General features: G+C 36.9%; 2 protein-coding genes across 5 annotated transcripts; one reads left to right on the top strand and one right to left on the bottom strand.

Annotated features, from left to right (window-relative positions):
- Window positions 1-2503: 2503 nt before the first annotated feature.
- Window positions 2504-20021, top strand: LOC107082548 (immunoglobulin-like domain-containing receptor 2). 4 transcript variants are annotated; one of them, XM_015371297.1, is made up of 10 exons: window positions 2504-2881; window positions 7512-7631; window positions 10246-10302; window positions 12474-12620; window positions 12727-12894; window positions 13647-13784; window positions 14119-14464; window positions 14722-15451; window positions 17639-17671; window positions 17940-20021. In XM_015371297.1, exons 1-9 carry the CDS (start codon window positions 2542-2544, stop codon window positions 17669-17671), a joined length of 2079 nt encoding a protein of 692 aa, XP_015226783.1. In that variant the 5' UTR covers window positions 2504-2541; the 3' UTR covers window positions 17940-20021. The 4 variants fall into 4 exon arrangements, with proteins under 4 accessions (XP_015226783.1, XP_015226782.1, XP_015226785.1 ...); XM_015371296.1 differs by lacking the exon at window positions 17639-17671 and having other exon boundaries at window positions 17940-20014; XM_015371299.1 differs by lacking the exons at window positions 7512-7631; window positions 17639-17671 and having other exon boundaries at window positions 17940-20018.
- A 1587-nt stretch (window positions 20022-21608) lies between these two features.
- On the bottom strand, window positions 21609-23754 carry LOC107082520 (immunoglobulin-like domain-containing receptor 1). Its single transcript, XM_015371246.1, has 4 exons — window positions 23543-23754; window positions 22988-23158; window positions 22350-22499; window positions 21609-21989 (listed from the first exon to the last, which is right to left on the bottom strand). Exons 1-4 carry the CDS (start codon window positions 23589-23591, stop codon window positions 21817-21819), a joined length of 543 nt encoding a protein of 180 aa, XP_015226732.1. The 5' UTR covers window positions 23592-23754; the 3' UTR covers window positions 21609-21816.
- Between the last annotated feature and the right edge of the window lie 3987 nt (window positions 23755-27741).

Raw genomic sequence — 27741 nt, 5'->3', positions numbered from 1 at the left:
TATATATGCCGTTAGTTGAATTGATTTAGATCACTTATTTAATGCTAAACGATGTAAAGAATCCCATGATTAATAGCAAACTGTTGAACTACAGTAGGTTGACAATTTTTTTTTTTTTTTATAGTTTATTTTTTTTTGCCTTAGGGTCAGAAGTGGGTAGTAATTGGTCATATTTAGTCCGTTCAATCTGAAAAACTCACACAAAGAGAAAAGACAATTAAAAAAAATGTATTGATACAATTACTTTAGTCTTTGGCACTCAGACCTCGGCAAGAAACATTGCTGAATTTTTTGATTTATATGCATGAACAGGAGCAAAGAACAGGGTCAGTCTGTAGACTGCTGGTTAGTGAGACGGTATGCTGAGCTTTATGGGGAGATCCAGTGGACTGTGTGAGCTGATGCTTCACTTAAGGACCTGGAAGATGGGAGTCCAGTTGGATAACACAGGTTTAGAGAACCTTTCCATGATGAGCAAGCATGAAGCGCCAGTGGAGAGGAAAAACTCCCCATTGGGAAGAAACGTCTGGCAGAACCAGGCTCACGGAATGCATTAAGAGTCCGGGAGGAATAAAACTCTGATGAAGTTTTTGCTACAATGGTGGAGAAGGGGCTGAAGGTGGATTGAAACGGGTCATTTGAAGGAAGTCAGACAGCGGAACCACTTCCTGCGCACTAGGTAGTAGACAAGTTGCGGATCGGAGGCCTTTTAAAATTCCCTTGGAATGCTGACTGGCTTTCATGGAGGCGTGTTTCAAGCTGATTGACTGTGTTGTAGGCGGATGAAGGCGAGTAATCAGTTTATTCAGTTGAACTTCCCGCTGGGCTCCATTTACATTTACTAAAGTAAAACGTTTTTTAAAAAATATTTCTAGCTGCAAATTTACTTTGCCGAACGTTTTACTTTTACTTGAGTTATATTCTTGTGAAGTATCTCTACTTCGCTATTAAAGTATCTGTGATTTCTCCGTCCTCTGTGAGGAATTTAAACAATTCCAAAATCAGCTTAACGTTCAATAAACAATAGATATTAACATAGGAAGTTTGTTAGCATGTCCTAACAAATATACAGTTCTCATTGTAAGGATTGGTTTTCTAAGTAAAAAAAAAGTATTTCTTCTGAACAAATTTCTTCTTTTATTTTCAAGACATTTATTTTTTATTCTTTAGTCATTTTAGTCTATAAATACTAGATCTTATACATAAAGCCTGTTTGTTGCATCATTTATAAACATTACATTTGATTTTATTATCCAACAGTTAATCAGTACTCAAGCAGCCTTTCTACCAAATCCTTTTTTACTTTTACATGAGTAATTTCTTGGATGACTACTTTTTACTTTTACTTGAGTAAAAAAATTTTAAAGTAGTGCTACGGTTAGTTAAGTGCAATTTTTGGGGACTCTACCTACCTCTGCTTAGGGCAGGATAAACTTGCATCCTTGCTTAGCCTGGTTTGTTATGGAATACTAACATTATTGTTTGTTAATGGCTAAATTTACTGTAGATACTGCCACCACTGTGAAAGCCTTAATTTATTAAAGCCATTATTGTTGGCATTACTAAAACAGGCCTTTTCTATTCCCCATATTTATACTCAAAGAAAAACGGAAATCATTGATGAACATGTTGTAGAAGTAGATTAAACTGATTAATCTTCAAATCATGATAACATGAAAAAAAAAAACTATCCTAAATGTAAGTAGTCTGTTTTAACCCCACCCACTCAAAAGATCCCCTCTTCACCCCACAGTCATTTTTACGGGTGGAGATCATTCCTCCTCCTAGAGTTTGGCCTCACAAATAGTAAAAGGAACAGAGCTGCATGCACAGATGTTTCTGGGTGTGTATGTTTTGCTTCTTGTCTTTATTCTCTTTTTTTCCACTTATTGTTGCTTCACTGTAGTTTCTAGCATGTTAGTACAGCTTCCAGGTCATCCTGAGACTTAGAGCCCCCATGGCTTCAGGAGCTTGAAAGCAAAGAACAGGTCAATAAACCCCTGCTGGGATTCTGGAAGCACAAGAAGCTCTAACTGTTGCAACAGTCTTTTTCTTTCCTTTTTTTTCTACAGATATTGCTCTTGTTCATATTTTATTTTATTTTTTGCATTTTTTGCTTTCAGTGCTCAAAATCTTCCTCCATTCTCTGCAAACAGCTTCAGTATCAGTTTTATTTCAGAATATAGAGAAAATGCCTTGTCTTGTACTGAACTGTGGCTACAAAACTCAGTCAACGCACTAGTTTCAAGATATCAAAGAATTCATTAAAAGACTCAAAGGTCTGGGTTTTAAGAAATACTTAATAAAAAGTGTTACCTTTTTCTTTTGGCACAATATCTAATTTCAGAGAACTATGCGTCCACAGAAACGCCTCTTTACTTGCCAATTTTCCCTAATATAATTTTAGAAAAACTCCTCTTTTAGGTGAATATGCATAAAATTCAATAAACATCCATCTAATATTTTAACCCTCCTATCCTCTCACTGATCCCTCTGCTTCTCACAGGTGTCTTCCCGCCTTCAGGCTTAGGCCTTCATGTGATGGTGAGGGATGAGAAGAGGTATGCGATCCTGTTCCAGTCAGTGGTTCTACCATGCCAATACACCAGCGTTTCCACACAGCCAGCTATGGTGAAGTGGATTTACAAATCGTACTGCAGGGACCGCACAAGGGACTCCTTTAACCTCCCAGACAGCTTGAGTGGAGGCGGGCTGCAGGGTGGAAATGTAGGGACGGGCAGAGGCTACGAGACGGGTACGACTGCCAGCCACCTGGACTGCTCTGACAACAGGAGGACTGTCAGGAACGTGGCCTCCATCTCTGGGTCCTCGGTCACTCTCTCTGAGTTCTACAAGAACAGAGATGTTACCATCATCAATAGTAAGCATTTCTCCTCTGCAGATCAAAACTGTGCTCATATACAGTAAACCCTGTCTGCTTCTCTTGCTTGGTGACATTTCAGCCTCCATGTAAACATGCCTTTAGTTTTCTGTTCTGATGCTTTGTTGCTTTAATGTCCTTCAAAGACCTTAAGGGACAGGCTGTTCTTCCATGCATGTGTGTCTTGAAAGGCTTATTCTGCACTGAAGGGTGGTCTTGTTTGCTGGTCTCAGATTTATGGAGCACTAACTCTCTCCTTGAGCCAGGATTTTGGACAAAAGAAAAGTCTTCCACACTGTACCTCATTCATCTCCACCTCTGCTCTGTTCCCTCTGATGTATTTCAGTGTCCACCCCTTCATCTCCCCCCTCAATATAACACTGCTGTCTTTTTCCCTCTCCCACTCTTTTTTTTAAAGCGTACTAGAGATCTGGTAAACTGACAGAAAAAAGTAAAATCTATGTTGCTGTTGGAGACATCCAGTCATCCATACACATGTAATCCTATTCAAGGTCGCAGTGAGGTTGGAGTCTCTCTGACTAGGCTCTATGCAGGGGGGGCTCTGGTAATCACATGGCTAACACGCTCAACACTTCACAGTCCACATATACACAGCTCAGACGATTCATTATATAAAGGTTAATCCAAGGAAATCAAAGGAGATTTTGCTTTACAGCTTTTACAAGAATATCTGAGACCGGTCCTACTGCGTCTATCTTTGCCTAACAGGAAAAGGAAGGGAATTCTACTAAGTGTTTCCTGCTTGGTGTATTTATGCATGTGACCCTCTTACAATAGAGTTACTGACCCAGGGTTGTCAGCAAGCCAGTTAGATTTGAACCCTTCGAATCACATTTTTATCACAGAACTTAAATCAAAGTGTGCATCTATAACTTGTTGAAGTTTAGGTTTATATATTGTGTTGAGTTCACAAGAGTAGGCTAGTTTGCAAAACAACGTGCACATTAGCTACAACATTTCTACTTCCATCATTCCAACAGAGATCTATGAAACTATTGAGCAAATGTTTTAACGTTCTAAACCACTCCCAAGATCATTTGGACTTAATCAGCTGCCTTTAAAATCTTCTGATGATGTGTTTGTCTGTAACTCTTCGAGCTTTCGGGCATCCTATTTTCCTCTGGATCTTTGCTGGGTTTTTTTTAATTTTTCTTAAGCATGAGGAAAGCAGGCAAAAAATGTGGAGAAAAAAAAGAAGTTTCAGGGTGAAAAAATGAATATCTGCTTTTTATAGCACTAGAATCTGGAGTTTATATGTTTAGGAAGTCAAAGTATGGTGGTCTAGAGGTGCAAACTTATTGCAAATACATAAACACAGCAAATACAGAAATTACTATGGCTGTAATAGTATGTAGATTTGTGTAGAATCCAAGGGTACACATCTCTCTGTTCGACGCAATTCAGTACCAAACTGTTGGATGCAAGATTCGTTTATGTAGCAGTTTCTGGCTTCATTACATTTTTTTCATCCCACCAGACAAATTTAAATGTTGGACTGGTGAATCTTCACCTCCACTTGACACAGTGAGCTAACCGTCCTGTTCCTAACTTTAACTTATAACAACCTGGTTTGTTAGCTCGTTGAGCTAGAGGAACACAGTCAGTGTAATGCACGGTTCCAGTTTCACAAACCCGCACCCGTCCGAACCGTCAGTATTACTACCAAACCCGACCTGTTCAAGTTTAACCCATAGTCTGACTCGTTAATAAATCAAGATAGACTGAATTCTGTCCCTTCCTATATTTGATGTTTTTTCATTTTTTTTATATGTATGCTTTTCCATAGTTTTAATTTACAAAAATGACAACACAAAAAAAAAATACATGAAGTTTGTTTTAAGCAGGAACTCACTCAACATTTTTTGAACTGCTTAATATTACAAATAAATGAATAGATCAATGAATCAACTGTACCCACCCAAACTAAATAAATATCCACCCACACTTGTTTCTCTTTATCGATGTAATTTTCTCCCAAAAAGGAGAACTTTTACATTTTATCCATCCCGTGTGTTATTCAGGCAATCTTTAGATGTGAATGCCTGTTTGTTTTTTTTTTCTATTTTTCATTGAAAAAGTGTTAAAAACAATTACAATTACCATTACAACTCTATAAATTATTGCAAACAAAATATTGAGACAAGCAAAGACAACAAAACTAGCACAACACAGGAATCATGCTAACACATACAACACTTACAAAGGGAAAATGCTGCACAACAATTGCAATCGAGAAAAACTGAAAAATGACCTTTAAAATTGGATCAGACCACAAAAATGAGACAATTCAACTTATACAGGACCCCATCCTTAAAAATGGAATAAACCAGATGCTCAAAGATATTACATTTTTAAAAGCTTTAAAGGAAAATGTACTGATGTTTCTTCCCTCCAAGTTCCTCTCGACAACATCCTGTTTAAGTTTTTTCCAAGGGTCTGGTCCACAGATATTCATTTATAATAAAGCCTTTATTTTATCCCAGTTTGTCGTCTTTTCCTAGTGGTGCCGAACACTTCCGTTATTCCAAGGTCATTTGCATCTTTTCTTAGCTTACATTTCCTATGATACTTGCAGCAAGTGTTTGCAAGTGGGGTTTGAAATTGCACCCCTTGCCCATTGTAGAGAAGATATGCATATCAAGTAAATGAGCAATGCCATAAAGTTATAAAAACATGGTTTCATTAACTATTTCTTTGACAAAATATCAGGGAGAAAAAAATCATTTTTGTATTGGTTTCTAATAAATAGCCTGATAACTTGTAGAATATGAGTCAACTTCTAAAGAAATGCATGCTAGACTTTCTATAAGCCTGGATAACTTTTGATCTCGAAGCTGTGTGTCCATATTGCAAAATGTAAAGAAAGTATTATTGGATGACCCAAGATATATTGTTGAAGATATATTGCTTCTTCTTAAGCTGCAATTATAAAAGTTGACAAAATAAAGGACGTTTCTTGGTGCAGGCTTTTATCAGCGGTTATTTCCTCCCATCATGCATTGTACTGTGTTTTGTCAGTTTGTGGTGCTTTATTTTTTTTCTAAAGTGCAAAATGATATTTTTACTGACCATGCTTCTGTTGGTATACACAGTAATGACATGTGTGCTTTGACCTTCATTAATTGGGTAATTTAGTATCTTCTTCCCATAGGCCTTATCTACCTGAGATTTGCATACATGAGAAAACTTGATAGCGTGAGGAAAGCAGATCTCCTAACCACATGTTGTGAGGTGTGCAACAGAAAGTAGAACAGCAAGCAAAAGTATTTTTCCCTTAATAAATTTACAGAGGTGGCAAAATCAGAGAAGGTAAAGCTAGTGTAATAACTTCCAGTGTGATTTATCCAACTTAAAACTGATTGCAGGTGTAGTTTCTGTCTAAATTTAGCACATCTGAAAATCAGACTAACTTTGTGCAAAATGTGCTAATAAATTATAAAATAAAAGTATGTTAACATCTTACTATTACTGTTCACACATCTGTGGTGCTGTTAACACTCAATCTCCAGTTATTATATTAGCCTATCTTTCATGTAACTTAGGTTATGCGATTGACATGATGACAAATAAAAGTTTGGTCCTATGTTTTATTGTTTTGCAATTGTTCAACAGCTTTTCTTTGAGAGCTTCTGCTGGACCACAATTTTTTCCATTTCTTTATATGAAAAACTTTCATATATAATAAAAAAAAATAAAATTGAGGAAACTTTCCAGTAAATGAAATATTTCTGTTTTATTGTGTCGCTGTGTCTAGAAAGATGATGTGACGGCCGTTACTGATACTCATTGTTTTCAAAACCTGAAACAATGGCTCAGACTGGTTGTGACAGTTGGAATAATGCAGATGCAGAAGCTGCTCTACTATTTTTGTTCCTCCAAGTCATAACACTTGGTTTTCTTTCATTTTACAGAAACAGACAAGGTCATTTCCTTTTCCTCTACCTGCATTTTTTCCACATACCTACTATCTGTGCTCAGTGCTGTTGAAAATTGCACCGCTTTTCACACTGGCAAAATAAATCCACCCTGCTCTCTCTGTGATGTCAGCCAGTAGTACAAGCAAAATTCTTCAGAACCTGTTATCATCCATAGACACACTCAGCATATCACTCCCAACACATCATTCACTGCATACGCAATTTTTGGTTTTCGCAAGCAATTTAGTACTCCCTATTTGGGATCGAAGTATTTTGCTGTAACTGGTATCAAAAAGCTCCAATAAATATCTTCCAGCAGAAAATAAGGGGGTTGGTATGTTGTCATAATATTTTATATTTATAAAATTTCATACTCCAAATGAGGATCAGAACCAAGTACCTTCAATACAAAGCAATACAGAATTTGATATAATTGTGTACCATTTATTCAATTACATGATAATACCTGCTGAACGGGGTAGTCCTACCGGTCAGTTTATTTTTAAAAAATTCCAAATCGATCATATTTCTTAGTTGTTGGTTTTAAATTAATTATTTTTATGTAAAAAGAAGTGAGAAGATGATTTATTAACACTGTATTCTAGAGTTATTTTCAACACTCCATATAAACATAAAGTGTGTTTAAAAACAGGGAGAGCTGCTTTAAAACGTTGACTTACTCGTTCATTTAGCTGCAGATCTGCGTATAGGAGAGGTGCAGTGGGGAGACAGTGGTGTTTACTTCTGCCAAGTGACGATCGCTGATGACATAGAAGGACAGAATGAAGCTTCGGTGGAGCTGCAGGTTCTTGGTAAGCCATTTCTACTTTTCTACTCTATCCTTTAGCACTAATATATATATATTTTATATATATATAAAAAGAAACAGAGGTTGTGAAATTAAGCTGTAAGTAGATATACCACACATTTCTGCTGACAGAGCGAGTCACTGACTTTTGTCATGAATTTACCCTCATTAAACCTTCAGATTGTATTCTTTGTGGTTACTTTCATTAACACATTTAAAATATTTTATGCTTTATTGTAAGTGCTTTTTGTAATGACTGTAAAATAAACTTTTAAATTGTACATTTCTGCATATCAGAGCTTTTAAAATGGGCTGCTGTGGCTCATTGTGGAGCTGATTTACAACAACCAGTAGTTCTTCCTGCACATTCTTCTTTTATTTGAAACCAGAGCAACTGTGTTCAGCTGTACAGTATGTTACTGGGCTTTGAAATGCAGTTTGTGCTGAACAGGCTACAACACTTTATTAGGTCAATGAGGAGTGTGAGTTGTGTGTGCGTTTAGTTGCAAAGGTTACCACAGAGACTGCTGAGACACCATTTGACCTCTAAGGTGCCCTCAACATCACTGAACACTGAACTTCTGTTTGTTTAATATCCAACGGACTCGAAGTGTAAAGCTAATACATTCAGGTTATAACAAGCAATAAGCAACCCTAATATGTTTTTGGATCTATATATTAATCCATCATAGGCACAGAATTTGTCTATTTCCTGATTTTTTTCACCGTTTGAGGCACTTGTTGTGTTCCCATAACAACAGCTGAGGCCACGCTCAGGGTGTCTTTTGTCTTTTCAGCAAATGGCTTCACAGAAAAGAAGGCAGGGAAGATTTAATGATGTGGAGGAGGCAGGGCAGAGCACAGTGATACAATAGGTTCAGAGTAATGCCATGTGAGACGCTTCACTGGTATTTTAGAGAACTAGGTGAAAACTCTGCATCCAAACACTAGAACTAAACCTTTGCTCTGCTACATCCTTTATTTTAAGTCATATGATCTAGTTTAATACCATGACCTCATGCCTCATAAATATAAATATTGGCTTTTGGTTAAACATTCATTGGTATATTGGAGGATTTTCGCAATTTTTTTTAAAAGAACCGCCGCCTCCACTTAAAAAAAAAATGCACATGCACAGCCCTGTACCCGGCACCAAGAGGAAACACCTATTAAACATGTGCAAGAGCATGCAGGAGCCCATTTTTCCTCATGCACACTCGCTGGTTTCACTCGCTCATACAAGCTTACTTTCCAAATGAAGATTTGCAATTTTTCCACTATGTCAGACTCACCACCGGTATGTGAAAATGGGGACGAGCACATAGGACTGCCTTACGTAAACATATCAGCAGAATGATTGACAATTGGGAGGACCACTTATTTTGATGATCCACCCGGAAAAAGAACACCCTCCACCATACCCTTAAAGAAAAATGTTTTTGATTGCATTAAGCTGAAGGATATCAATTGTAGTTGTTTTCAAAAATCACCTGTCCAGGCATTATAAGCCTTTTGAATTGAATCTAGACTCACTTCATTATTTAAGGTTTTTCTGGAAACAGAAAAACTAAGTCAAGCAGTTTGTATACATCAGCCTATATGGGATTACAAAAAACATTCCCAAAGAGTCCATCCAAAATAACTAAGCAATAAAAAAATAACAAAATAAAACAAAGTATTCCTGAAATAAATTAAAAAAAACAATAAGAGAGCAAATCTTGTTTATTGAAATCTTCCTAATGAAATCTTTCTGCATTAACTGAAACACGTGTTTTGTTTTCCAACCCAGCAAAGACCAGTTTTAATCCTCCACAGAGATTGAACTAAGGTATGTGTGCTGTCAGTTGGAGTCAGGCCAAAATAGTTCAGCTTACACACTGTTTGTGCTGCCTTGCTTTTGGCTCGGCAGGCATAGCTTCACTCCTTTCTGCCAATAATCACACTCTCAACTGCTAAACACAGGTTCTGTTTACGCCACAGGGATAAGTGTGGGGGGTGGGGGGGGATTTCAGCTCTCGAATTGCTGAAGTTTGTTTATGTGTGCACATGATTTAAGAAAACGTATAATCCTCAATATTGGTTTAATCAAACCTCTTCCTTTCAAGGGTATAGAAAAATACACTAGCTACTGTCACACATGACTTTTAACCCATCCACCCTCTCTTAAAAGATATACAAGTTAAATGCACTTAATTAATGATGTTAATCAGACTCTGGGATTGCCTAATTAATCAAACTGTCCTCACTGCTTGTCCAGAATTTAAAAAATATATCCTTAACTGGGACATTCGGTTTCTCATGGCCTGTGTTTTTTATCTTCATGGGAATAATTTGAAGTTTCAGTCTTCGCTATCATCAGATAGATAATATTTCCAGACCTCTAAAATCACAAATTTCATGGTCGTTGCACAGCTCTGATATGATAACTTTCTGAAATCACAAACAAATTCTATCTTTATGCTTTGACCTCTCATCTTGTTCTTCTTTTCCTTGCTTTGCTGTGTTTTCTCACCTTAAAGCGTGCATGCAGGCTTCCACCTCAGTATGTCCATCTCTCAGTTTGCTCATCTTGATCAGCACTCCTTTGCTCTGGTCACCTTTGCTCTGTCTCTCTCCAGGTTTCTCAGGTGTGCCTGAAGATCTCCTTCCTGACTTTGATTTGAAGATTATGCCAGGTACAGTTGGGGCATAATGCCTTCTACTCTGTATCTGCTTTCCTGCGTTCCACTAACTCTTCCGCTAACTACATCTGAGTTTTTCTTTGGCAGTTTTGCTGAAGAAATACAGGCAAACGAACATACCTGGAGCATCCATTAAATCCAAATAAAAATTTAAAGTTAATGTTCAGATTGGTTATATCATATCCCACACTTTTATTTTATCTTCCAGAGAACATCTTGTATATTTCAAACTTTTAAATGGGCCACCTTGGCAGAAACAAAAACATGATTTCTAACATTTTGCTTGGTGATATATGGTTCTGGTGAGCAATTTTCTTCAATTTTACTTCATTTATTGTAACACAAATGCATTGAATACAACATATGTCTGTAAATTAGCTCTAAGGAAGCTTTAACAGAGTCATTCTGTAGATAACAGGCTGATCCACACCCATCAAGTAATGAGCTGGCCATTGCTCCCGCTAAGATGAGCTGTGTTGGAAAACAGTCATTATGGTCATTATAGTTATTTATGGCTCTGGTTAACATGTCATTTAGCAGTATTTGGTTAAAGGCCTGCAGTTCTAAAGGAGGTGGTGTTTATGTCACACATATTAGTAATCAGATAAAAGACAATCTGCAGAAATTGTGTTAAAATAATCCCGAAGTGATGCAAAACGTCACTGAGGCTGAGTGGTTGATAGTTGCTCATTTCAGTTATGGCGTTAGTGGTATTGACTCACAAACATTCCTCCGGAGTCTAAAATACTTAAGAAAGATTGTGTATTTTTGTAGGAGTCATGTTGGCTGCAGATCAGATCACATTACAAGTTATTTAGTTGTAACAGCCAGATTTTCAGTGTTGTAGAGAGCAGCATAAACGGACCTCTTCCTTCCTTCAGCAGGGCCAGGTTTCCTGCCAGTGTGTATTTGGTGTCTGAGTCTGTAGGCCTGTGTTTATGAGACACAGAGAGAATGTGGTGCCGTATATAACATTGTTGAAGGTTTCCTTATCTCTCCTCTCCTTCCCTCTTTTTTGTGTAGTCTCCATAGACAGAGGTTATAGAGGGGGCCTATCTGTTGTTCTTCATAATATGTTGTGCAAAATTATCACCTTTTTGTCGTTTTCTCACACTGATAAAATATTTAGAAAAGCTGGAAAAGGCAAACATGTTTTCAGTTAAGTTATTTTAAGGTTAATGAATTTTTTTCTTTTGTCTTTTCTTTGTTTCCCGCTTGATAGTTTCGCAATTTATCACATTTAAAAAACAAAACAGTGTTATTCAAAAAGCTAAATAGAATTGAAAAGAAAGATTTTAAAAGGTATTTTTCACACTATTCTGTCTTGAAAATAATCTGTTTTTGCCTTGTGTTATGCCTTGTTGAAACCAATCATATAGGTTAAACAGTGTCTATAAATGGGAGTAAACAGCTTGAAAAGCGTACATTGTGCTGTGGTGTTTTGCAAAATTGCTGCTGGTCTGCTTTGTGTGAGAATTTATGCATAGTTTTGAACATCGACAGTATCTGTCGGAATCAAACGAGTAAGAAGTGGGTAGCAGCATTAGCATGTTCTGGTCAGGATCATACGTTAAAACTAGAAAAGCACTGGAAGAGTGCAGACCTCCACCGAGCAGCTCATTTCCTCCAACATATTGGGACTTCTGCCTTAAGTTAATACCGGTACTTGTATTCACAGAGTCACAAGACGCGCCTTCTCTGCAGATTTCAGAAAAAAAATCATCTATATCTGTTATTTTGGAAACAGACAGACAAACCAACGCCGATACAAAACATAACCTCCTTGGCGGAGCTAATAGATCAGCTGTGATAAACTAACATGTTTTTTACAGAACGATGAAGATATCAAGTTCTTATATTGTCAAATAACCAGCTGCGATTAGCTCAGTTCTCAACTTAATGTATTAAAGGTCAAATAATTAAGCTGATAAGTAAGACAAGACTTTAAAAGCTGCTCCATTTGATATCTTATCTGTCCACAGCAGTGTGAAAGATCAAGCTGATGGTGAATATTTGGGCTGTTTTAATAGAAGAGCAACTACATTTACAAGATTTTCATTTAAGCATTCGCACAAACATGTATCATGTATCTGCTTGTGCACGTTCAAGCTGCAAAAAAAAAGAAATCTGCTTGTTTTTTTTCCCTATGCTGTGTGTCCTTGCAGAATGGGTGTTTGTGGTGGCTGTGGTGCTCGGCAGTGTTTTATTCCTGCTGCTGGTTGGAGTTTGTTGGTGTCAGTGCTGTCCCCACTCCTGCTGCTGCTACGTCAGCTGCTGGTGTTGCCCTGACACGTGCTGCTGCCCCCGACACTGTGAGGATTAACACACACTTAGAGTGGAAAATGCTTCAGGCTAGGATTATTGGTGATGTATGATCATTTGGTTGTATTGAAGATGTGTGAAATGGTTTATTTTTAGTGTACGAAGCAGGTAAAGGCATAAAGACTAGAACCTCCACCCCTCAAACTCCAGCCTACCCTCCATACTTTGTGTCTGGACTTCCAGCCATGGTCCCCATTGCCCCGCCATCACTGGTGGACAAGGTGTCTTCTGCCCCCCCCTCAGATGGCACCCTGGTTGCAGCAGGTAAAGTCTTTCTTTATTTATTCTACTTAAAAAGAGCATCATTGGCCTTATTGCTGGATAAAGACCAAATATAAAAACTGATAAACATTTGAGAATATATTCTTTTATAACAGCAATTTAAAGCAGCCATGACTTCACTTTTTAGGATATGTTTTGATAAATACACTCCCCTTTATTGACTAATGTAAAATTTAAATTTAGCTAAGGCACATGACCCAGATTAATAGGTCACTATTTTCTGTGCTGTTGGATCAATTAGAAATTAATTTATTGCAGTTTACCAGAGTGATTTTAATATCAGATTTTAGCAAATCCTAGTCTACGTTTATGCTGAACTTATGCGTAATGTAACCTTTGATTCTTTATGGTGGTGAAGATTCTCAGTGATCCAGGTACCGTAATAGTCATTTTAAAAAAGTAAAAAAAAAAAAAAAATCCACTAGACTTAATTTCTAAGTTTGAAGATGTTTCGCTTTCCATCCAGGAAGGTTTTTTTATTGCAAAGAACAAAGAACATGCAAAGAACAAGAAACATGCAAAGCAAAAAATGTCTTATTCTGGACACCGGTTGGAAATAATGCAATAAGAAATTTATATACTCACTGAAACAGATCTGTTGTTTACTGCAGACAGTTTTTGGCGTTATCAGTTTATTGTACTGGTACTAACTTGTTGTAATGATCAGAAGCCTCCTCTGGCATTACTGGTATTTCTACCGTTCAGCTGTCCTTTTACAATTATGACTGTTACAGTATCTCCAGTGCCAATGCATGCTGTGGGGATGCCCTACCGTGTTCCTTCACCACAGGATCAAAACTCTCTAAGGGTTCTACAGTATGTAGAGAAACAGCTGGCTCACTTCAACCCTTCCAGGTCCAGCAGCAGACAGAGTAAGCTTGATAAATCCGCTCTGTAGCTTCGCTACTGAAGCCTGCTGATGCTATGTGCTGGTTGGATGCTTCCATTTAGCATTCCCATTTTCTTGAGCCTATCACAGCATGCTCTCTGCTCTAAGTCTTTCTGCCTGCTGGGTTTCCTGTTGTTCACACATGAACATGTAGCAGATATGCATGCCAGCTTGATTTACTTGGTTTTAACAAATGTAATTCTAAATGTCTGGTTATGTTTCCAAGCTTTGGATTCTACTCCTGTGTCTTCCTTATAAGATACTATTTTCAGTGGTTCCCTTTTTAATAATCTGCTATCCATTTTTTTCATATCCAGCCTGCAGTCAGTCAGAGTTGAGCTCCCTCCATGAAGTAGACACCAACTTTCGCCAAACTTATAGAAACGTCCAGAAGAAAGCCCTACCTGCCATCCCTGATCAAGACTCCTCTTGTCAGGAACCCCAGAGCCGCCGTGAGAACTGCAGTCCAGAGCTGCAGCGTCACCGTAAAAACCCCTCATCACCACATCGTTACCATCACCCAGATTCAGACCACCTTGACAGCCAGGATGAGCCTCTACTTCCACGACGATACAGCGATGACCCTCCGTCTTCCTCTCATTCACACAGGATTGGTCGAAGTAAGCGACAACAGAACTCCAGTGATGAGGACACTCACGGCAGGTGCTGATGTTTGTTAATATTTCTGAATTTGGGTTTATTATTATTAATAACAATGCAAAACAATTACTTGGTACAATTGCTATAGTACTATATACACTGTTTTGTATTGTCTGTCGTATTTTTATGTCTAATGACATCTTGCTTTAACTCTTTGTACCGTATATGAGCTACTGGAACCAGAATTTCCCTGAAGGAGTAATCCAAGGGATAAATAAAGTTGAGTCTAAGTCTAAAACACCTTCTTTGATATCTTGTAGATGGAACCCTTGTTCAGAAAATCTGCAGAGAAAGACCTATCGCTCTTCTGGACGGACGGGCTCCCTGGATGAGCTGGAGGAGTTTGCTGCTTCCTACAAACGGAGAGAAAGCAGAGGAAAAGAAAGGAGAGGGGAAGAAATGGTGGAGTATGAGATGGAGGATCTGGAGTACAATGGATACCCTTCCCATCGCAAAGGTCCTCCTCAGCATTATTACAGCAATGAGGATCATTTTGATGATAACAGTGTGCAAGAAGGTTATACCAGAGCAAACAACAACAGCAAATACAACATAAGCCCTCTTCCTTCTCCTAAAAAGAAGGGGGGCACACGGGAAAGGGAGAGGCCTGAGCCACCACCCCCAGTAATGAGCCCACCATCAAAGTCCTCTCAGGACAGGGACTACGACGCCACTTTCCTGAATAGCTTGTTGGAGCGTAAGGAGAAACTACGAGGAGTTTCCCAGAGAAAGAATGAGGCGCGGTGTGAGGAAGATTTAGATTCACCTTCAAGGGGGGGCACAAAGAAGAGCAGTAGGGAATCCAGTCGGCTCTGTAGCCGCTCTCCCAGTAACAGGCCTGAGGCAGACTCGCTGCCTCCATCTGACTCAGAAAGAACCAGAACTGAAAGACTGTCTCCACGAATACTTCCAGCAAACGCTCGCTCCTCCCCACCTGTTTATTCCCTGCCTGCTTATAGGGAGGAGCAGCGGGACAAGTCCCGGAAAGTGGTGAGGAAGATCACACACAAATAAGGTTTCTGTGTGCCAGATGTTTTTATATTAAAAACAATAAGTAAAACATGTGGTTAGAATTCAATTTGAAGATTCTTATTGATTTAAACTTTAAATATTTATTTATATATCCAACAGTGATAGTTACTGCATTTCATCGTGTATTTCCTTTCAGATTCACAAAGAGATAAAATTTCCTAAAATTCTATATTTTTCATGTGAGACAGATAATTTACTTTAGATAATTACTTTCTGGCTATTAGAAAATGAATCAAGTGGATCATCTCTTAAATTACAGACAAGGTTATTGTGAAAGTTATACAAGACATTGCAATGTATTGATACTGAGCCAGGAGGTTTGGTTTATATTTAAATCCAGCTGATCTTTAAAGGCCTTGGAAGTTTGTTAGAGAAAACAAGTGAATAAACTTCATGATGAAGATTAAGGGACTGTAACTATAGCAAAGTGGACCCAAACGTTTAGCTGGACACAGCAGATAAATGCCTAAAGATTTCTTGAAATATGTATTCATACACCAGCGGCAAGATTAGGAACCTCTTCTCAGAATCTGTGCTAGTAGGGATGCTGAATTTCGTCTCCTCGCTATAGCAGGCTGGTGGCACCGCTGTGTACGTGCATCTTCTGAATAGGAATCATTGGTTTGAAATCAGGGTTTGATCCAAAAAACAACTACAGGAACACACAGGAAAGGATCTTCAGATTCCTCAACCCAGGAGGTTGGCAGGAGTAAGTGATCTGGAGATAGAAACTGTGTTAAATTCATAGAAGCAGAAATGGGCAACAGGATTAGTAAAGTAGGCGGCAGTCAGGAGGCAGAAAAAGGTTGATATCCAGAGATCAGAAGCCAAGAGAATATCCAACTTGGGCAATGCAGAACAGAGAAATCATGGAGGCCGAGATCAGGTAGACATTCAAAGAAGGAACGCTGGCCATTCACTCACAATGGCTTTCAATAATCTGGCTCTGCTTGTTGGGTATACAGTCTGAGTAAATGAGGTGTTATTTAGTAAATGAGGTGGGGTTAAATATCAGTATGTTGTAACCCATATGCTGCAGATAGAGAATCAATCAATATTTTCCGGAGTCCCTGTCAGTGAGATCAGTTGGAATATACCATTCTGTTAAGTGGGCTCCAAGTTGACTAGCTGAGTAACATTTGGGCAGAGCACCTTTAGTGTCAGAGGTTTTCTCTATTTTTTTCTGTGAAGAAAGAAAACTGTTGAAACAGGAGGATTTAGAAACATTGAAACAAATAAGCTTTAGTATCTTTTCAGGTTTGATAACTGAGTGCAAAACTAGCCTAATCTAAAATCTGCACAATAATGTAGAGTTTTGCCCTTTATGGAGCTTCCACACTGACTTTTTCTTTATCCGTTTTGTCTTGTTGTCCTTTGATCTACCCACGGTTCCCCTCTCATATCCTTGTTAAGCAGAGATCCTCGTATCTCCTCATAAAATGCAGCTCGTGGTCTGTTTTGTTTTTGTAGTAATATCATTAGATATGTGTTCTGCTTATAAAACAGCAACAAACAAAAGAGGGGAAAGCAGTCTACTAATACAAGGAAGGAGTCCACTGCAGTAAAATGTTTGCATGATCCCCCGTAATCATGCAAACCCACTTTAATAATCCTTCTGTCTGTCGTAGGTAAGGTACCAAAATTCCTTTTGACTACTCCAGGGAGCTATTCCAGCTGGGATTTTTTTTTGTTGCTTCATATACACATATACATTCTCAAGCATTAAATAGGTTAATGTGGTGAGTTTTGCTGATACTCATCAAGCTCACCCCGTATTAAGAAAGCACCTTTTTGAAAGAAAGACCAATAAAAACCCTGTGATGAATTGGGAGCTTCTTCACTGCATCAAAGATATGCTAGTTAATGAAGTCCCCTAATTACTCAAGTAAGAGAATCAATTCGCTGTGAATGCTGGCCAAGTTGGTAAGACTGGTCAGAATGCTTCTTTGACACTTATAACCATTATTTTGTTTTTTTCTTTTTGGCACAATTCCCGTTCATTGCTATAAGTTTAATACATATCTTCCACAAATGCTTAAAAGTCAAGGAATCTTTTAAAGTGTCCTCTCCTTTGATTCTGTGATGGATGGGGAGTTAGATGTTTTATCAAGCCTACTGTAAGTGTTGTTGTTGTACCTTTGACAGGTCAGATTCAGAAGCTACCAGAATGAAAACTAGGTAGAATCCTCTGTTCTGTATTCTACTTTTTTCCCATAACATTTATAACTGGTTGTTGACTTACAGACCAACCTGGGACAGACTGGTGTTCAACTTCTGGCCTTCAAATAAATCCTCATTGAAAAATCAACAGTTGAAGAGCAGTTTGTCCCAGGTTCTTCACCATATTAACCCCACACCACTCTACTCAGAAAGATCTACTTAATATTTGCTCTCACTGTTTCTCTGCTCACACTCACTTTTGTTTTCTTGCTGTCGTCTCTACCAGAACACTCTTCTCAGCCGAGACTCACTTATCGTCTGACCAAGTCGGAGACAAAGGCAGCGAAAGGAATCAAGCAGAGAAAGACTGCAGCTGTGATATCCAGCACGAACCACACATCAGCTGAAAAAAAAAACGATGAAACGCACTTTAGGTCTGCGTTTTCCAAGCCTTACTGAAAGAGCTGCATGGGAGAAACACAAGGACAGCTCAACCAGTGAAGGATGACAGTGGCACTGCAGTTGTGATATCACCATGTGATGAAGTCACTGGCTGTGTCATGTATATCTCTGCTGCACTAACATGATGTCAGCGGGACCAATGGCCTGGACTGTTTCTTTCCTTCAGATGCAGTTTTTATCCCCTTTGTCGCTTTAGAAAAGCTCTGCAGAAATACTTGTTACCATTCAGTCACAATGGGTGCTTTAATATCTACTTAATGAGTAATGGGAGTTGAAGAGTCCACTTGTATAATAGATAAAAATGACAACACTCAATGTATAAAATATATTCTGTCTCTGCATCGGAAAACAATGGGCGTGATTTAATTTATTACCGTTCAACAACTAAAGCACTTACGTTTGAGAGATTTTTTTTGTGAGATTCTTAATTTACATAGAAAAACATCAACACCTTTATAAATGTTTGATTAATGAACACTTGAATTAATAAATTCATCACAGCACTGGGCAAATCTCTTGTTTATTTGCAGTTTCATTCCAAGGAAGCTATTTTCATCTCAGTACATATATTATATATTTAGAGTCTTTTATTATATATAAACTACTAGAATAACTAAATAATATTTGTAAGACGTGGATAAACATTTAGAATGTTTCATTCCTAAAACTATTAACTGTGTTGGTGAAAACTAGTGCAAGTGATGAATTATGTCATTCTTCACTAATAAAAATCATTTCCCTGGGAAGAAAAAAAAAGTCAAGAGCAAAAGAAGAGGTTTGCATTGTGCTGTACTTTTATCCACTAACATATCACCTCAGCTTTAACACAAGCAAAATAATAAAGAGGAGCATGTTGTATTGCATCACTAGAAAAGCTAATAAATGACTGGATGCGTATCATTCAATCACAACTGCAAAAAAGAAAAAAATTGAAAATACACAAACGCAGAGCACATTTTAAGTTATGGTTATGATTTTGTTTGTTACTCTAATAAATGTTTGTATATTTAAAACATTCTTGTTTGCATTATAAAACAGAAACATAACAAAATGGGAAATGTTGTGTCTATTATGATAGAAAAGATTTAAATCAGCAAGGCCCTATGAAAATAAGGTATTGCCCTCTAACAGATTGTGCCACCCTTTGCAGCCACTAATACACTGGAAATACATTCTTGGTATTTTTGACCACTCTGCTTCAACTTGTGTGTGTTTTTTTTTTTTTATTGGTCTGTTGAAGTCATGCTATAAGTCATTGAGGTGCTGAAGCAGCAAACCACTGTTGGTATGGTGTTATATTTCTCAACACTGTGTTAGTTTTAGGTCCGATGTAGCAGGAGGCAAACTTTCCAGCAGTGAGAAGAGGTTTCCTTCCTAAAAATTTCCACAGATGCAATTTTTGAATAAAGAATCATGAACAATCAATAAACTGAGACAGCTTAGGTGCTTTAGATGTTGCGTTATGTTCTCTTATGATCCCCTGTCGGTATCATCATTGTGTTCTTGAAGTAATTTTGTTAAGGCCAGTCACTTCTGGAAAAAGCTCAACACTTTTCTATCTTTTCTTAATCAGTGGATAACTGCACTCACTGCTATTAACTGGAGTCATAAAAAACTGAACTACCTTTTTGAAGCTTTGTAGACAGAAATATTTCAAAGGCATTTCTCATCTCTAAAAAGCTTTCGACTAGGGCATGATGTGTTGTTTGTTATGTTCATCTTGTTAAACAAGTTGTATTTTAGTGTTGTTGTTTTTTTTTTTTTTACAGGTCTGGTCATTTTTCTGATCTAGATCTAGATTTTGGAAGTAAAATTAAACTTTACAAAAAAAAAAAACGATTTGCTTTCAGTGTATTTTTCCATGTGCTGCTCCCTGGGCGCCGCACAATGGCAGCCCACTGCTCCCCAAAGGGATGGGTTAAATGCAGAGAGTGAATTACTTGTTTACTTGTGACAATGTGATGACAATAAAGTTGAATTCTATTCTATTCAGTACTTGGTTGTTATGAAACAGGCTGAGTTATGCCTGTGCTTCTCAGATATTTTCTCTTTCGTTTCCCATTTAAAAAATAAAAGAAGTTCAGTTCCCCTCATCTCAACAAATGGGTCAAAAATCTTTACATTCTATGACAGTGAAATAGGATTTATAACAATATTGGTTTGCAACAACAGTTTTTTGTTGTTGTTGTTTTTTTTAACATTGACATATATTACAAACTATATATCATTAAAAGCATTATAAAAGGGTTTTAGCCCTTAACATCCCTGCATTCAATACTCAGGAAGGAACAATATATAAAAACTATAATCTTCTCATTTTAGTTATAATACCTGATTTAATTTCACAGCAAAACCCTTGGGTTTCCCCCGTTATTCCCTAGCATCCCCACTAGGGGGCGTTTTCTGTTATTTGAGAACCAAGCAAGCAGAAGAAAAACTTAATGGGTTACAGATTTCTCATAGCAACTGGTTTTAACTACAATTTGTGGAGAATAATGATGAGATAGGTGTTTATGTCGCGATTGGCATTAGGCATATATGGAAGAGGATTAGGGCCACTGAAAAAATTAAAAAGTTTACAGATTTTTAAATATTATTTCAGTTTAATATGGAAAAAAGGCAGAATTCTGACTTTTTTCTCAGAATTATGAATTTTTTCTCTGAATTATTATTTTTTTCTCAGAATTATGATTTTTTTTCTCAGAATTATGATTTTTTTCTCAGAATTCTGAATTTAATCTCTGAATTCTGATAGGTAACAAAGATGTTAGTATCTAGCCGTACCCATGTGAAAAGTCAGTACTCTGACTTTTTTACCCCCATTTAAACTGACATAAAATCAAAAATTAAAACCAAATTTAAATAAAATTTAAAAATCTACTTTTTGTTATTTTTTCATTGCCCCTTATCCTCTTCCGTAGGTATATGCCTGGATAACTGGATATTTTTATTTCATTATTTTGCCTCTGGGTGAATTGCCTTTTATTTTTGTTTGTATCAATGCAATAATTCCTCCATGCCAATCAGATCATCTTTAGACAAGTGGAATAACTTTAACATGACATGTTCTGTTTGTACTGACTTTCTATTAGTTCTGACTTCTGTGTCTGTATGTTTTTGTGTGTGTGTGTGTGTGTGTGTGTGTGCAACAAGGAGAGAGAAATGACTCTACTTTTCTGAAAAAGAAGCAGTGTGTGACTGAGTGTGACTCATGTCCTTTGTCCTTTGTTATTATGACGGAGTCCTGTGTTGTGACTACACAGCTGTGTGTAAAGTCACGCATTCTTTTGCCATCCAAGCACGAATGTCTGCCACATTGTTCATTACTTATGCATTATTATTATTATATTTATTAAAAATATGCATTTAAGGAGGGAGGCCATAAAAAAAATGTTGACAAATAAACAGAATAGAAATATCATGCTTTCAGTAAAACATATTGATATCTCTTGTAAAGAAGCACAAAAGTCTTAAAATAAATTTGTATTTTATTGAAGTAGAAATTTCAGACAGAAAAACCACAACCTTTGTGTTTCAGAAAATTCTCGAATACAAAAAAACAAAACAAATTGATTGATTTATGATTTTATGCATTGGGACCTTCCAAAATGTCAGAACATGTTGAAGTGAATGACATCACTAATTTGAAATACCATAAGATTATGAAGATTATGCCATGACCTGTAAAATTTGCACAGACATTATGGAGAGAAGGTTGCTGGAGGGTCACAATATGACATTCTCTGCTTCTTACGGTAGACGATGAGCTTGGTTTCTTTCAAACTGACACCAGTGGTGTCCCCGGGGGCATCAACAGCACAAAAATAAACCCCGTTATCCCTCCTCATCACCTCGTGTATCACCAAGTCTGCCTCTGTGCAAACACAAAAATATGTCCCCAATTATAGTGCAATTGTTACAAAAACATTTTTAGAAATTTCTACCTTCTTTCTGGATTATATTGTTCAGTTAAAGCAGGGCTTTAAACTATTGTGAAGAAAGTCCAATACTTAACTTGTTTGTCTGTCAAACTTTGTTCTTAAAATATGGAAAATGAATAATATATAGCCAAAGGGTTAACCTGCTGTATTCACAAGTATTTTAATAATTTTAATTGATGGAAAAAGTTGTTATTTAGAAAAAATTGCAAAATATTAGCACAAGTTGGAAAATGAAATAATCTTCTATTTAAAATAAGCTGACTGACATTATGCCTGTACTTGCATGTACGCACTGTTTTGGATGGTGATCTTTCGATCACGATATTCAGATCCCCTTATTGGCTCATTGCTTCCTCTCTTCTGGATTACCGTCCGCACCGTCCGCTGATCGTCAGGACAATCATTTGATGGGTCCTGTCCCAGCTGCAGCGCAGCCTGGTAAGCTGTAAAAAACAAAAAATTGATCAAATCCATTATATGTGTGTACACTGTTTAGGTCATAACAAAAGCAATTGCTTCTTCCATTCTCTCATGATTAATGTATTGACATAATTGTCTGTTCATTTAAAATAAGATCACATTTGGTTAAATCAGTCACTAACTAACATTTGTGTACAATGATTTACAGCTCGCAAGATAAGACAGAGTTCCAAGAGGAGAAATGTTTTTACACTCATTTAAGGGTGTAAATATTAGAACCATATTTAAATGATCAACAACCAGATATTAAGGTTGATGAAAATTCTTGGAAAATATCATTTGAGTTTAAAGTATGAATGCCAGATTTGTTTTGTTTTTCAGGCTCTGTGATTTATCAAAATACTGAAAAGAAATACACTGATCTAAGTTGGCAAAGCACATGGCCATTAATATTTTGATAACAGATAATAACTGGAAGTAGGTTGGGTTGAAATGAGCTCCACAGCTTTACCTGTGGAGTAGTACTCCAGCACAGGATCCCTGCAGAAGGACTTGAACCTCCATGTGACCAGAACTTCCTGGGGGTTTGCAGAGGTGGAGTAATCACAGCGGAGGATCACTGAGCCAAACAAAGTGGCGTTCTGCTGTGTCTCCTGTACAGTCACTGTGATAGAAGCAGACCCTGGGGAGAAACAGCTGTTTCAGATAAAAAACAGTATAGAACATTAAGCTAATTCAGAGACCTGGGTTTTCCTTTTTCAGTGTGGAAGTTGTAATAGGGAAACAATATGGGTGTCTCTCTCAAAGAAGCAGTGCATCTCAAACTGGCTTTACAAGAAAGACAAGTAGCACAGACAAAAGTAACTCAGCAAAAATGCAAACTCATCATTCAAAACGGTGGAACAAAAATTATCTAGATTTAAATCTAATCGAGGGAGCAGGGAATTGTAAACATTATTTACAAAAGGTGCACAAATAGACGAATGACTCCAGTTTATTTGCAGGGTTTTTTCATTATTTTAGTCATAAAACACCATAAAGAACCAAAGCAAAGGATGTTCTTTACCTTTCAGCAGTGACAGCAGGACAACTAATCCAAGTAGTTTCTGCATCATGATAAAAGACACAAAAAAACTAATCCGAAGGACCGATCCTAAGCCATAAAATTTGTAAGAGTCTAGTTGAAATTTAAACAAACCTGACTTTTGTTTCCACCTTGACCATAAACCAGCTAGTTGTTCTTCCACACTCACTCTGAAATTCAGCTGCCGAGCTCTTATGATTGTGTGAGTTTTTTTCCTGGCCACGCCCCAAAACAGGTGAACTCATCTCAAGCTGTGACATTTACAGATACATTGAATTCTCAACATTCTCCTTAAGAAGGTAAACCCATAGAAATGTGAAAATATATAAACATACATTTGACCTGAATAAAATGTGTTTCGTTTTTAAAGTATTTGTTTCGTCTTTTTTTTTCATAAGTCATTTTCTTGAATTACGGTATATCTGTTTTTCCTGATAGTTTAAGGCAAATTATTTCAGGCAAATTAAATAGTAATTCACTGTTCAACTTGGAGCTGAATTGTTTCTATCAAAGGCTACTTATGTTTGGATGAGAATAATTGTAAACCTATTCATATATGTGCAGAGTTTGCTGTTATCAAGACTGTCAGTGCTAAGCTCACTTTTTAATTAATTTGTCTAATACAATCAACAATATTGGGCTGGTATCCACAAGAAAAAATGTGCTGATTAAAAATTATTTGATTAAATATTAAATTACTTAAGTATATTTTGGCACTTCCACAATTCTATGAGTCAGTAAAAACAAATTTATCCAAAACCTACACTTTATGCTATATGCAAAGTCAAGAAAAAGTTCTATTTTCTTCTTACCAGAAACCAAGCCAACACTTACATCCAGCCATAAACGAAAAAAAATTTGTTACAATACATTCATTGTTCTGCAGCTGTGGTGTAAGGTCTTTAATGCGGAGATACCTAAGAAACTGCTGCAGTAGCAATATCAATCAAGAATCAACATTCTTCATATTCATTATGTGACCATAAATACATTCATGAGACCCTGCCTAAGTATACACACATAATATGCTGATACAAATAAAAATAAAAATAAAAACACACAAAGAAGCATCCTTAAAGGTGTAGACTTAAAATTTAAAACATCCTGAGAAGATACTCTATTAAATATTGAACACTTTCAATACTAAATGCTAATAATAATTGAACTTTATTAATCTCACATTGGAAAAATTTACCTCTGCATTTAACTTATACCCCTGGGGAGCAGTGGGCTGCCATCGTGCGGCGCCGGGGGAGCAGTGTGGGGTTAAGGGTCTTGCTCAAAGACCCTGAGTAGCAGTCTGTGGGAGTGGGGTTGGAACTCAGAACCTCAGGATTCTAACCTCTATGCCCTAACCACCAGGCCGCCACTTATAAAGACTTGTTAAAGATATAAATATCCAGGAAGAAATAATGTGCATGAAAATATAGCATTAACTATTTACATAAATGCAGTTTGTACTGAAGCAGTCGATGTCAGCAGGGGTTGTTTATGTGATCTTGTTGTGTTACTGATAAGGGATGTGTCTTTGTCCATGTGAAGGTGAGCTTGGATCTATCTGGAGTTTTCTCTAAGCATATTCTAACACAACTGTGCCCTTCCTTTGACTGTTGCTGTGAATCATTCAATAGGCGGCTGTAATAACAGGTTTGCGACACTTTTACACAACAAAGACAAAAATAGCTGCTTGGAATTATTCATCATGGGGAATATATGAAGCAATAAGAAGCAAATAGTTGGTACAAACACTGTGCTGTTAAGGCTCCCTCCCACAGATAGCCTACATCTTTTATTGTTTTAACATTGTCTATGATAAATTCTAAATGATTAGATTATGTTCTTCTGTAATAAAACATTTTATTCAAGATTAACATACAATTATCTCACTTAAACTTAGTTTTATGATGGACATATGGTTTCGTAATGTGACATTGTCTTTGTGCTCTCTTCAATACAGTTTAACTTTTTCGATTTAACAAGTAATTTAACAAACCCACAGTTTTACATGAATAGGTCAGAATCAAACTTTACATACAAAATATGCAATAATGATTTTCTAACCCATGTTTTGTTTTTGTTCACCTGAAAAGAACATTATCACCATGCTTGAATAAAATAAACGAAAACCCATGCAGTTAATTATCTCTGCATGCTGTAGAGCTATTTTCTATGTCTCATACAGTGTTGGACTTGCACGTGTATTTCCCAGGAAACAATAAATAAGAAGCTCTGTAGATTTGATCTCTCAGTCAATGTCTGACTTAAGTATCACACTATTAATGTTGCAAGCTGGAGTTCACAAGGACGTGCTTATTACATCATCTTCATTGTTTTCAATAACAGATATTGGAGACAGTTCTTGTAAATCCGTATAAAATCATCCACTCTCCTGCTTTTACAATCCCCAATGTAGTTCGCAGTTTTGTTTGGATAACTTAAGTAGTAGCTTATAGGAAATATTGCTACGGTCTGTGGGAAATTGACTCGGTTACACACAAAGTGCAGATCATGCTGACAATACCAGGAGAACTGGGTCTGTTGAGTGCAGAGAACCACCTTAAGTTCATGGAAAACAATTGATAGGTTCAACTTCATATTTTTATACTGAATTATCCAGTTCTTTTTATCCAAAACAAGGAATGTATTAAAATGTTTATTTTAGAATATTGGCATGCATGTAAGCTGCCATGTGCAGACAGCCATAGTTAACATAATGATTATTGATAAAATAACCCCCCTGAAAAGGGTAATAATCTGAGCGTGAACACATTGTTTTTGTTTTAAAGCTTCAGCCCTCAGGACTGAACCTGAGCTCACGCAGGAAAACAATACTGGGTCTGGGCAGAGGTTTCCTAGGAACGCAGTTTGAGGAGCTGTATATTCAGAGAGCAGGGAACAACTACAGCACAGTCCTTGGGGATTTAAAGGACTCAGAAAACACTTCAGAAACAAACACACATGAGGTTCGGTTTATACGTAAATAATCCAGACTCTTTTGGGAGAGAAAGATGGTAAAAAAATGTCTGTTTTTAAGAGGAATTGCAGCTCTGGTTAGGCAATGTTAGGAAAATCCTGTTCTTTTCTCCAGTAAACAACCAGGTCGCTGGGTGTGGGCAAGAAATTAGAGTTTAGACGGACACCTAGTGGTTTAAGCTGTACATTACACCTGAAAGAAAACAAAATAGGGTAGTGACTCATGATCCATGTATACAAATTATTATTTTGTAAATGAACCGTTCTGCCCTTCATTCGTTTTTTGCAGGCTTTTTTTCTGAAATATACCAAAATTGCTTGGTTTAGATTTTTATTTTTTTCTAAAGAAAATTTGAGAACCACTCAAAGTGGTGGTTTTATTATTCTTTTTGTCGTCTTTGTTATGAAAGTTTGCATTCAATAGAATGTAGCAGTAATAGTTTATATATATATATATATATATATATATATATATATATACCCTATTTTGTTTTCTTTCAGGTGTAATGTACAACTTTATATATATATATATATATATATAATTCTATCAATATTTCCAAATCTTCAGGGTTTCTGTTGATCTCGTTAGAAGAGAAAATAGCTAACAGATAGCGACTGAAATCCTTCTGTAGCCCCATGTTTTCTAATTGGTTTTATTTTATTGTCATTTATCCTATTTCCAGAATCACACCTTTTATCAATTTTCTATTTTATACTGACATTTTCTTTTATTAAAACGATATATTAATATCTTGATTAGTAGCTTAAGATCACAATACGGTACTGAAAGAAATAAAGAAATAAAACATGTAACTGAAATGAAATAATGTTGATATTCTTTCCTGTCTATGAACAGCAATTACTAAATTATACAACTTTGCTGTGGCTTTCTATCCACTTTAAAATTGTCTGTATTATGCTCTTAATGATACTCTCAAACATATAACTGTGGTGCTGCCTGTCTTAGGCAGATTGTATGCATGAGGGGCTGCATGGCGGCCCCACTGAGACTCTGACAAGGACTAAACAAGAGAAAATGGATGGTTGTTTGTATGAGTAAACATTGCCTGTGTATGCCTGTAACATGTGACAATGTAATGTTACACTATGGTAACATACACTTTAGCTGTGTGACTCAGTAATGCTGGTAACATTACTGGCATAACCCAGCAAGTTTCCCAGACTTTAGCAACATTTTCTGTCAGCTA

Source organism: Cyprinodon variegatus, unplaced genomic scaffold (genome assembly GCF_000732505.1).
Source record: "Cyprinodon variegatus isolate N-32 unplaced genomic scaffold, C_variegatus-1.0 Scaffold55, whole genome shotgun sequence".
Lineage (NCBI taxonomy): Eukaryota > Metazoa > Chordata > Actinopteri > Cyprinodontiformes > Cyprinodontidae > Cyprinodon > Cyprinodon variegatus.
The sequence above is the reverse complement of the archived record's forward strand: the minus strand, read 5'-3'. Positions and strand labels throughout refer to the sequence as shown.